Source organism: Pseudochaenichthys georgianus, chromosome 15, assembly GCF_902827115.2.
Source record: "Pseudochaenichthys georgianus chromosome 15, fPseGeo1.2, whole genome shotgun sequence".
In the NCBI taxonomy this organism is placed as follows: Eukaryota; Metazoa; Chordata; class Actinopteri; order Perciformes; family Channichthyidae; genus Pseudochaenichthys; species Pseudochaenichthys georgianus.
Window position 1 is genome coordinate 12312747 of NC_047517.1, and position 12451 is coordinate 12325197.

Here is a 12451-nt window from a genome sequence, read left to right on the forward strand (position 1 = left end):
AAGAGACCACCAAGGCTAACAGAGAACTTTTTTACAATTCAGAGACAAATATACATTGAATCTGCTTTCGTTTGGCACAGGAGATAATCATGGAGTATCACAAACCTCACAAAGATATTCCTTACATATAGCCTGCAAAATGTTAGTTTTCAGAACATTTTCTGATTTTTCACTCAGAATTTTTCTTCCACACTTGCCCCTGCTAACACCTCAGTAAATGAGCTAGTAGATAATTTTAATTAAAAATGTTATAGATGCCATTGCTCCAATTAAGGTAAATGAAGTGACTGGGAAGAAAATATCTCCATGGAGAAACGCCATGACCGTTAAAACAGAAAAAAGAGAATGTCGAAAAGCTGAACGCAGGTGGCAAAAAACAAATCTCCAGGTTCACTTTGACATTTATAAAGAGAGACTTTGGCCTTTATAATTTGGAATTGAAAAACGCACAACAATCGTTCTTCTCTGACATCATTACCAAAAACAAAAACAACGCACGTGCCTTGTTTGCTACCGTCGACAGACTAACTAACCCCCCAGTGTCAGTAGCCTCTGAATTTCTATCCATCAGGGCGTGCAATGATTTTGCCTCCTTTTTCACTGACAAAACTCAGAAAATCAGACAAGCAGTCAGGAACAGCAAATGTGTTGTCTCTGGGTCCACTTAACATCAATTCAGACATCATGACACAATTCCATCAGATTAATGATAAAAACCTAGAGGACATTATACAACTTCTGAAATCCTCCTCCTGCTGCCTTGATATTATTCCAACAGGATTTTTCAAAGATGTTTTGCCTTGCATGGCCTCAGAACTACTTCATATAGTAAACAAATCTCTTCACTCAGGTATTTTTCCACAGGCCCTGAAAACTGCAGCCATTAAACCGCTCTTAAAAAAGAATAATCTAGATGCTTCAGTAATGAACAATTACAGGCCCATATCAAACCTGCCATTTCTAGGTAAAATCATTGAAAAAGTTGTTTTTCAACAGTTGAGTAATTTCTTGCATTTAAATAACTGTTTCGATGTTTTCCAGTCAGGCTTTCGTCCAAACCACAGCACTGAGACTGCTCTTGTAAAGGTCTTTAATGACATCCACTTAAACACAGACAGTGGCAGAACTTCAGTGTTAGTATTATTAGATCTCAGTGCTGCGTTTGACACTGTTGACCACAGCATATTACTAGACCGACTGGAGAACTGGGTGGGACTTTCGGAAACAGTTCTAAATTGGTTTGAATCCTACTTAAAGGATAGAAACAACTTTGTTTCTATAGGTAAATACACATCTGAGTTGACAAATATGACATGTGGGCTTCCTCAAGGCTCCATCTTGGGGCCTCTTCTCTTTAACATCTACATGCTACCACTGGCTCAGATAATGAAGAACAACAAAATAAGTTACCATAGCTTTGCAGATGACACACAAATGTACGTAACAATTTCACCAGGAGACTATGCTCCAATTCAAACACCGAGTGAGTGCATTGAACAAATCAATGACTGGATGTGTCAGAACTTTCTCCAATTAAACAAAGATAAAACTTAGGTAATGGTTTTTGGAGCCAAGGCAGAACGTTTAAAAGTTAGCGCTGAGCTTCAGTCTGCAATGTTCAAAACAACAGATAAAGCCAGAAATCTAGGTGTAGTCATGGACTCTGACCTGAGTTTCAACAGTCACATTAAAACAGTTACTAAATCAGCCTACTATCACCTAAAGAATATATCTAGGATTAAAAGACTAATGTCACAGCAGGATTTGGAAAAACTTGTCCATGCCTTTATCTTGAGTAGACTCGACTACTGCAATGGTGTCTTCACAGGTCTCACTAAAAAATCTATTAGAAAGCTGCAGCTGATTCAGAACGCCGCTGCTCGAGTCCTCACTAACACTAAGAAAGTGGATCACATCACTCCAGTTCTGAAGTCTTTACACTGGCTTCCTGTGTGTCAAAGAATAGATTTCAAAATATTGCTGCTGGTTTATAAAGCACTGAATGGTTTAGGCCCAAAATACATTTCTGACCTCCTGCTAAATGATGAACCATCCAGATCTCTCAGGTCTTCAGGGACTGGTCAGCTTTCTGTCCCCAGAGTCAGAACTAAACATGGAGAAGCAGCATTCAGTTATTATGCTCCAAATATCTGGAACAAACTCCCAGAAACCTGCAGGTCCGCTGCAAATCTTACTACTTTTAAATCCAGGCTGAAGACTTTTCTTTTTGTCGCTGCTTTTAATTGAACTATTTATATCTTAAACTGCACTGTAACTTTTATCCATGTACTTTTTCTTTTAATGTTTAATTGAACTATTCATATTTTAGACTGCACTGTAACTTTTATCCATGTATTTTTCCTTTTAATGTTTATTTTATTAGCTTTTCTTTTTTAATGCTTAATGTCTTTCATTTTTTGTAAAGCACTTTGAATTGCCTTGCGTTGAAAAGTGCTATATAAATAAACTTGCCTTGCCTTGCCTTGCCTTGCCTTGATAAATCCAGACCTTTTATTCATTTGTTGTTTTTCAAAGCTTTGCTGGTTATACTTTTAAAATGTGATGACTTGATACTTTAATTACTCGTCATATATCACCATAACTGGAATATATTTTGGTTGTGAACTGTTGGTCAGACAAAACAAGATTTTTTTTTACGGCAAAACGGTCAGTGTATGTTTTGGTCATTGGATTTTCTTTTCACAAATGGATATTCAAAAACAAAAAACGACTGGATATTTGATTTTCGTTTTCACATTGAAAAACCAAAATTGAAATACAAGGCGTTTTTCTTTATCATGGTCAAAAATGGATTTACTAAACTTAAGAAACGGGATGATTTTCATTTTCTACTTCTCAAAACAAAAAATAAAATCACTAGAAAACAGAAACAAAAAATCCCCCATTTTTTCATATTCTGCTACCGGAAGTTGTCTTTCAAAATAAGAGCGCAGATGAGGACGGTCAATCCGTGTATGTCCATTTGTTTTCACAACGAAAACAGCCAAGGCACATATTGAGCCCAGATAAAGAATGATATTGAGGGCTAGAAATATGATAGGCCTGTGTCTAAAATGGACAACATTGTTAGGAGATTTCAACTATACAGCGATTCTGCACTGCGGTCACTCAGCCGTCTCTCGAGTTTGTTATTATTTTTTCTGCCAATAGTTATTCGTGAGATCGATCCTGTTGGACTCAGTGTCAATGTCCCCTCCTGAGAACAAGAATGCATGTTTCTCTGCTATTTGGAATCAGCGTTAAAACCCCTTTCTTCATTGTTGGACAGAGTATTTTAAGAGGATGGTAGACATGATATCATGAAAATGAAATCACATGAAATCACTTCCGTGAGTTTGGCCCCACCCCTCGCTCCAAGGACCATTTGACCATTTAGTAAGGTAAAGAGCAAAAAACAAAAAGGCCTCTCAAACGCTCTTCCGTTTACGTGTTTAATAAAGAAAAACAATTGGACGGTAGATACACGGATTGTTTTTTTGTTTCTGTTTTCTAGTGATTTTATTGTTTTGTTTTGAGAAGTAGAAAATGAAAATCATCCCGTTTTTTAAGTTTAGTAAATCCATTTTTGACCATGATAAAGAAAAACGCCTTGTATTTCAATTTTGGTTTTTCAATTTGAAAACGAAAATCAAATATCCAGTCGTTTTTTGTTTTTGAATATCCATTTGTGAAAAGAAAATCCAATGACCAAAACATACACTGACCCAAAACAAATGAGAACTGTTTTAATTAAATAGTAATTATTATATGTGTGCATGCAATGGACGGCAAAGGCTATAATCCTAGAGTTCCCTCCAGTGGGAAAACATGTCTGGGGACCTCAGGCTGATATGTGTTTAAAAGGTCTGTGGCTTGGTACATTAGTCCTCAGTGCCTTAAAGGTAATCATTAAAACAGCAATTCATTTATGCAAAGATACTTAATCTGGGCTCATGTCTTTTGATCTTCCATAGAAGCAACACTAAACTCATGAAGATGTTAAGAGATGACACTTATCCTATGTATTAAAACCCACTGTCGGTGCCGTATGACCAAAAACGATTACAGCGCTTACTGGAGGCTGAATTCGCTCTGTGTTCCCTGGCAACCAAATGCCAATGCAGCCAGGGCCCCGCGTTGGTGAGGAGGATGGAGTGGGTGTCTGATTTATCTCCTGTCAGCTGATGTTTACTGCCCTTTGTATCAGTACCCATCAAAACTCTGCTGCTCTGGAGCCCGATGCTGATATGCACACAAGCTTCATAACAGCGAGCCACAAATCACACCAATCAAGAAAAGGTTTAATTAAGGTCGCTCCCAGTGCGTTTGTGCAGGTGGATGCATTTATTATAAATGGCCATTACTGACATGGGGATGAGTTGTGTGTGCTGAGCGTTGCATTGGATACAAGAAGAGTGACGAACCGTTTGGTTGGCTGTAAAATGGCTTTTGTACAAGAGCAGGAAGTGTGGGTTTCAAAATGAGAAAGAAAGCTGTCAGTTATTTAGGTCGGCTATGTTTAGCAGCGTGGAGAAAAGTGCAGAAATACCTGATTTTGTGTTGTTAAATCAGAAATTAAGTCTTTAAGAAACTATTAAAAAAGTTATGAATTCATATCCATGACTTAACTCAGAGGAAATGTCCCTTATCTCTTTCAGATTGACCTTCGTGATGACCCCAAGACCATTGCCAAACTGAATGACATGAAGGAGAAGCCCATACCCACTGAGCAAGGACAGAAACTAGCAAAGGAGGTTTGTTTGTTTGTCCTACTAAAGAGAAGTAATGAGTAGCTAACAAAAGAGCTAGATGCTAACTGTCAGTGTGGTAGGATGGTCATGTCCAGTTAGATTCCTGTGTGTTGCTTTGACCCTGCAAGTCTCTGTAGGAATGTCTGGAATCAGACCTCTGTGCATTCTTTGCCTAAAATAAATTCAGAAATACATTCTAGGTCCTCATGGATGTCAAAAGTAGTTACAGGCTGTCCGACATAGATACCAAATGTGGCCTGTGATTAATCAATCCTGTCAGGCAGAAATTGAGAATAAAAGTTAAACGTTCAAAAATTACACCCATCTCAAAGTATTAAAGGTCCCATGTCATGCTTTTCCGGTTATTACCCATCCCCTTGTGTTTTATGAAGGTTTTTCTGCATGTAAACGGTCTGCAAAGTCACAAACCCTCAAAGTACACCCTGTAGGGAGTAAAACTCTAACACAGAAAAGACCTGTCTACAGTATGCTGCCCCAGAACGCCTCGTTGGAGATTTCTCTTTTTCCATTGTTTTCTTCTTGGGTACAGTGACGTGCAAATGGACCAATCGGTGGAGCCGTTATATTACGTCCGTGGATTGGTCCAAATGGGCCAATCCGCGGACTTCCTCACACACACACACTCAATCTTTTCTCAGCTGCAGCTCCGCCGATTTCTCCTCCCTGAGACGGCGGGACGCGGCGAGGCTGTTAGTCGGTGTGTGTTCGGGCTGGGTAAAGCTGTCTCGCAGACGGCCACTGGGCTCATAGGGAGGGGGGGGCAGGAGCTCCAACAAGCCGTTTAGGACAGAGAGTGAATACTATACAGAGATGCTATATGAGAAACCAATGGGATTTTGGAAAATTGCACAATATAAATCTATTTTTAGTATACCTCAACAATGGAATTATGATCAGTAGAAATGGCCATGACATGGGATCTTTAAAATATGGATTTTTGGCAATGTAAGATAGGATTAAGGCGTGTTTTATGTCTTTTTGGAGTCATGAAGTTTTCTGAGGCCACAAAAGTTCCATGCAAGATCTTACTGTTGTAGACCTGATTTCCATATAAATCCTTCTAAAGAATCGAAAACCCCCCAAAAAACTCAAAATGAATGAAACAGAAATGAAATGATGTTTTCCCTAGTTTTTAGCCTCTTTTGTATATATCGGAGTTATTGGGCAAAGCATTTTTTGTATTAGACTCACTGTACTGCCATTGTGAAAGTCTCAAACACTAACAAATTATTCTCGGAGTGCCAAGGCCAATGGTGCATTCAGGTGCTCCACAGATGGAGGTTGCTTTCTGGCTTTGGTGTGTTCAAGAGCCTCAAGTCTTAATTTGGAAACAACATTGATGCTACAAGATGTGTTGTAATGTGTACACATTAGGGGCTATTTTGTGCTCAGGAAGTAGTGGTTTACGAGATTCTCGTATTAACTATTGGCAAGAAAGACAATCTATTCCTTTACCTATCATAACTGCTAGTTTACCATTGTATTTTACCTGCATTGTTGACGGATGTTAATATGTGTGTCCTCCTCAGATTGGTGCATGTTGCTATGTGGAATGTTCCGCTTTGACACAGAAGGGCCTGAAGACGGTGTTCGATGAGGCCATCATCGCAATCCTGACTCCCAAGAAAAAGAAAGGAGCGCTGAAGAGAAGACTGGGACCCCGCTGCATCAACTGCTGCCTGATCACGTAATAAATTAACCTCCTGGAGATCAGTCAGCAACAAACCATAAACCAAACCTGGACTGCAGGCAAAAGACAGACAAAAGAAAATTGCACGGACAGCAGAGTGAGAAACAAGAGGACTGAAAAGGACAAAACAAGAGCTACTTTTATGCTGCAGGGCTCTTGAAAGGCCATAACTCTCTCCTGCTGTCCCACACAGGTTGAGGATGCAGTTTACTACCAAAGGAGCACAAAACCCAAGTCTGTCCCTTCTTCTAAGACTTTTAGCTTCTGACGTACCTTCTTTTATAACCATTTGTAATCATTTGTTCCTTGTCTTAAGCTGTCATGCAAAGAGTTCATATTATTTCTATGGTTTGAAAGCTACATTTGTGCATTTCTCTTAAAAAAAGAGCAAATCAGAGAAAGCCTGCAACCTGTAAATAATGAGAGTCTGACCTAAGTGACACTGTGACAGTGGCGAGGACTCTGTAAGTCTGTCTCCAATGATATGCCAAATGGGCCCTGCAAACAATATTACACAAAATGCAACGAGTGCAATTCTGCCCAGAAACCACATTTTGGACCTAGAACTATTATTATTATTTTAAAGTTTAAGCGTCTTGCTTTTGCCTTATGAAACGTTACATTACTTTAGAGTGTGGCATGCCAAAACATATTGCAAGTTCCAGGCTGAGTTTTTCATCAGGAACTCAAGAGGTCTATTATCCATTTTCTAAATATATATTGTCTAGAGTTTATGATTCTATGTCTCTAAGATAGAGATGATCTTGTCAGCTAATAATAACATTCTTTTTGTTAGATTTTTGCTATCCTTCAATAATGTGTTATTATGTTATCAACTTCAAGAAGGTTCAGAAGAGATCTCATTTAAGAAGATATAGAATGATTCACATCCGACTTCCAAATAATCTAATGCACACTTTTCACAAAATCATGCGGCTAGGGGACCCAATACTGTATATCTAAGGCACAACATGAATCGCAGTCAGTGCCATTTCATTTCCGGCACAACAAAGCACATTCCTCTGCTTTAAACACAGTTCTCTCCCAGAGAAGGCTGATTGAAGCACAGACATAGCACAACTATGAGCATAGCACGCACAATCATAGTCCATCCAGTGTCCAAAATACTTCAGCTTTTCAGGGACTCAAGAAGGGGTTGCATCAGCTGTTCAAAAGTTCAAACTTCACTCCAATTTAAAATGATGTTTAAAACATCTGTTTAATTTTGGTGTCAAGTGTCCATTAAAATGTATTTTAAACCAAAACAACAAAATATCCCTGAAAAAACTACATAAAAGGCCAATAATGCTGGGCTCAATCATTACATTACATTGCATTTAGCTGACGCTTTTATCCAAAGTGACTTACAATAAGAGCATTCGACCAACAAGATACAAACTTGAAGAAAACAGAATCATATAAGTAAATCAGGTTTCATAGAGCCAAAACATTTCAAGTGCTACTCAACTGGCTTTAGATAAGCCAGTCCTTTATTAGTATATAAGTGCTTTGTTAGTAATTATATCGCTCGAAGTGGAGTCGAGCTCAATCCCTAGCTAACGTTAAATATTGTATGTTAGCATTAGCCTAACTACCCACCTGTCATCAGACGGTTTGAGTTGGTTTACAGAAATAGAAATAGGTCGGAGGGTTCTTCCACCAATAGCAGAATGATAATGGAACAGATTCTGCATTTGTATGCCAAGATTTAGTTATCGGAAACATTAAAACATGGCTAAAATGCAATTTCAAAAACCCAACGGCTATCGTCTGACGATGATTTAACATTTATTTTTAAATTTGGTTGTAAACTGGTTACTTGTGAAACAATGGAGTTGTATGTGTGTGTATCAACTACTCCAACTTGAGTCTAACAAATTGCTTATAAATCGACCGGCGCACCACGGTCGCACCGGAACCACCCCAAAATACAAATATAGCCCTTATTGGAATAAAACTATTGCTCGGATAAATGTTCTCTCTTTATGCCCAAATGCTGTATCTCGAAATGAAAAGAAAAGTGAAAAATTAAGTGTATTTGCCCTGTGTTTCAGATCCGCTTCAAAATGTAACATGTTTGTCCTTGACCCATACTACACCCTTGCACCAGTTTGATGAAAATCAGCCCAGTCAGCTGTAATCACTAAATTGAAACTAGCTCATAGTCACTAAGAACTTATAAAGGACTTTACATACAAACTTAATGATGGATTAATGAAAAGATGGTGCAACCCCATGCAGAAGTTCATCTTTCGATAGAGTTTAAATAAAAAATAATTGCTTAATTCAAAGTTATAAGGTCCTCACATGACAGCTTTTTATATGATCTATAGAAATGTGAGTCCGACAACCACACGTATAGTATACTAATCCCATCTTTTAGTCACACTGTAGAAACAGTTAGATTTATATATCTCTATGATCTCCAAAAACAAGTGTATGCAACAAAAGTTTAAAGCCTATATGTCTATAGTAGGCCTACTGTAGGTAACAACTTTAGTGTGTGACTTGCAAGCCAAACATCCAAAAATATCAGCTCTTCTCATTTTTAAGCATTTATCGGCTTTTTCTAACTTTTTCAAAAGAGATATTAATCAAAGGTGCCAACTCTTGCTGAATGACTTGTGTTGATATTGTGTTGAGATACGATGATTGAGTAAAGCTTTAATGTAAACGGTGCTCCTCCTCTCTGTCCCAGCCTGCGTTGTATAACCGTGTCTCTGCGGGGTGAGCAGCCTTCCCACTCGGACAGTTTTGCTTGCTTACGTTGTGTGACGGTCCGCTCTCAGGATACAGGACCTAAAGTGCCACAGCCACCAATGCATTATCCTGTTGATGCTCCTCTCTTCTCAATAAATGTGTTAACTGTGTTAATAAGCCGGCTTGGAGGGTTTAACTTGGACGGCGTCAGATGTGCTGTGCTACACATTTGTGAAATTAACTTCTGGTTCAATATAGGTCATACCTGGTTGAGTTGATAAGCAGGTCAAGTGAATTAAACACTTAGGCGATTTCAATACAAACACATTTTTTATATTCATCGGATGTTTTTAAAAGTTTACTGTTTCTTTTCGAAATCCTGAATTTCGTGACTTTTCATCATTGCTACTTTTACTCAGTGAAATATTTTTTTCCCCAGCAGTGTAACAAAAACAATATTGCAGAGGTAGAGATTAGATAAAAAGAAAAAGGTGCAATTCATAATCCCAAAAATGTAAAAAAACAATTAACACATGCACTGTGTACGGGTCTTTTTGAATGATGGTGAATGTGTGTTAACGTTTTTGTGTGTGTTGTGATGGCGTGCCTGTATCAAAGTTGGTGTGTTTGTTGTCTAGTTTTCCTGTGTGTGTGTGTGTGTGTGTGTGTGTGTGTGTGTGTGTGTGTGTGTGTGTGTGTGTGTGTGTGTGTGTGTGTGTGTGTGTGTGTGTGTGTGTGTGTGTGTGTGTGTGTGTGTGTGTGTGTGTGTGTGTGTGTGTGTGTGTGAAGAATGTGAACTGTATGCTAAAGGTGTTTGTGGTGTTGTTGCTCTGTGTTTTCTCTGTGTGTGTTTGGGTCTTGTTGCCATGTGCCTTTGTGTGTGCATTTAGCTCCGACATTATACTCTCTATCCACATCAGCATTAGTAGCTGGTATATGAGCGCCATCTTCTGGCTACATGCCGGTACAGAATATTCCTCACATTTAATTTTTTTTCTCGGTTATAACAGGGCACCTTATAGGTCCCCTAATATAGGCCTACTCCTTTTCAACAATATATTCAACCCACTCTCTTCAGTCTGCGTACACATGACACGACTTTACACATTGGAAATGCGTGCAATAGATACGCAGAAGTCCGATTTTGCGTGCATATGATACTCCCACGTTACGTTTGTTATGAACGTATCTCAAATACGTTTATTTTCTACATATCTTCTAGAAACATATTTTCTCCCACGTTACGTTTGTTATGAACGTATCTTAAATACGTTTATTTTCTACATATCTTTGCCATTTATTGTCTTGCATATAATAATGATAATAGTCATTTATAAATATTATGTTAGAGCACACATTGGGTTGATATATTATAGACCTGTCTCAGATGTATGTATAACATGTCTCTGACGTGTTTGGCTCGAAATACCAAACAGATCATACATTGTAGCATCCCATAATCCCCTCTGTATCAGCCTTTATAGCCTATATACAGTCTATGGTATCAGCCCTGTTTTAGAAGTGCTGATCCTGATTGTAGCGCTGCAAATGAGCAAAAACATGACAAATCAGGAACTTTTGCAACATGTGTCCTCCCAAACAATGATTAATCAATAACCTTTGGCTTATTTCACATAAAAGCTAAAAAATACAAATGAAAACTATTCTTCAAAACAGTCTGAAATGTGGCCAGTGGCGGCGCCAGAGTATTTTTGTTGGGTAATCTATGGTAGGGCTAACCCTTTATATATACAGTCTATGTTGTATCCAGGGCCGGTGTAGGCATAGATATATATAAACACTAGATGGCTCATGGGAGATTTTCCAGCGTAGCTGACCGGCCGCCATCTTGCTACAGTTAACAGTTACTCTGATTCGCGTTATGGTAGCTGTTGTAAGGTGAGTGATCTGCACAAAAATACTCTTAACTCACTGAAATCTTGACTGATTTACAAACGGTTTGGTTTATTATAAACATGATTAGCATGGCTATGGTACAGGATGCTTGGACATGTTGAAATTGCAGCTTTTCTTTGTGTATGTGGTTGTATTTATTAGCTGGCTAATAACAAGAGGCTGTCAGTGAGACCTAGTATTACAAAGTTGACCCAGCAACTTTACACCAGTGGGAGAGGCAGAACTGCTCTTTCTTTTCAACACAACTTAAGTTACACATGATTTCTTCCAAGTGGTTTGGCTTGTTAAAAACATCTTGCATTATGATACAGGAATTTGCTGCCTTTGTGTTTACAGAAGTACCTGACTATGCCGGACTTTTGTGCAGCCTACGGATGCTCTAATCACCGCAGTCTGGAAACAAGAACCCGTGGGATCACCTTTCACGTGTAAGATATGACAATATTATGACTAAAATTCGGATAATCGTTCATTACTTAGTGGATGTATGTACATTACAAGTCCTGCTACACAGGAGCAGTGGGGCTATGTGAGATAATAGTATTGCAAGATTGTTGTTGACCCAGCCTCTTTCGAATATGTTGTTACCATTTCTTTACACAATTATTTAATGTTTCTATTGGACACCTTTTTTATTACTCTTAGTGTGGTTGTCTTATTCTTAAAGTAGGCTATACATACATGCATACATACCAAAAATATGATAATTTCGATGTGTATTTTTGTCCTACCCTTAATGTTAAAGGAAAGAAGGGAGGAACATGTTGACAATAATTTATATATCTGGCTACCTTTCTCATGTTTTTAAGGTTTCCCAAAACCAAAGAGAGGAGGAGGCAGTGGGAACTCGCCCTAAGAAGGGACGGTTTTGTTTCCTGTGACAGGACACTGCTCTGCAGTGAGCACTTCAGGAGTGAGGAATTTGACCTGACAGGAGACGCAGCACTATGTTCCCCACATATGTTTATGTTTGCTCAGTCTAATAAACCCATAACATGGTTGTGAAAGAAAGCCTCAAAGCTGAGGCTGGACGATGATTGATTGTTGGTGTGCCATGTGTCACTGTGTGTCTTATTGGTTTTGTGTTATACTGTATTTTATTGTGTGCAGCTGGTCCTTATCTCCAAGACACATTTAAAACAAATAACCTTGAAGTCCCATCTCTCCCCACCTGCTCCTGCTTCCTACATCCCCTCCACACCACACTAAGTTGTTCTTCTTAATAATAATAATACATTTATTTTGGGCCGCCTTTCATAACACCCAAGGATACATAGGATAGTTTATGTTTAAATTGTTCCCTATATTGCATAGGGGCAATATAGGGAACAATTTAAACAGTGGATTTTGTGATATATCAGCCGGGGTGAGA

General features: G+C 38.6%; 1 protein-coding gene across 2 annotated transcripts in view; it reads left to right on the forward strand.

Annotated features, from left to right (window-relative positions):
• LOC117459594 (rho-related GTP-binding protein RhoQ) overlaps positions 1–12090 on the forward strand; it is a 41742-nt gene extending 29652 nt beyond the window's left edge. Inside the window, exons 4-6 of one of the 2 annotated variants that reach the window (XM_071205761.1) lie at positions 4659–4754; positions 11416–11507; positions 11889–12090. In XM_071205761.1, coding sequence (XP_071061862.1) covers positions 4659–4754; positions 11416–11507; positions 11889–12084 — 384 coding nt within the window. In that variant the 3' untranslated portion in view covers positions 12085–12090. Of the gene's footprint in view, positions 1–4658; positions 4755–6301; positions 9698–11415; positions 11508–11888 lie in introns of those variants that run through there. The other variant, XM_034100520.2, reaches the window with a different exon arrangement.
• Positions 12091–12451: the final 361 nt, after the last annotated feature.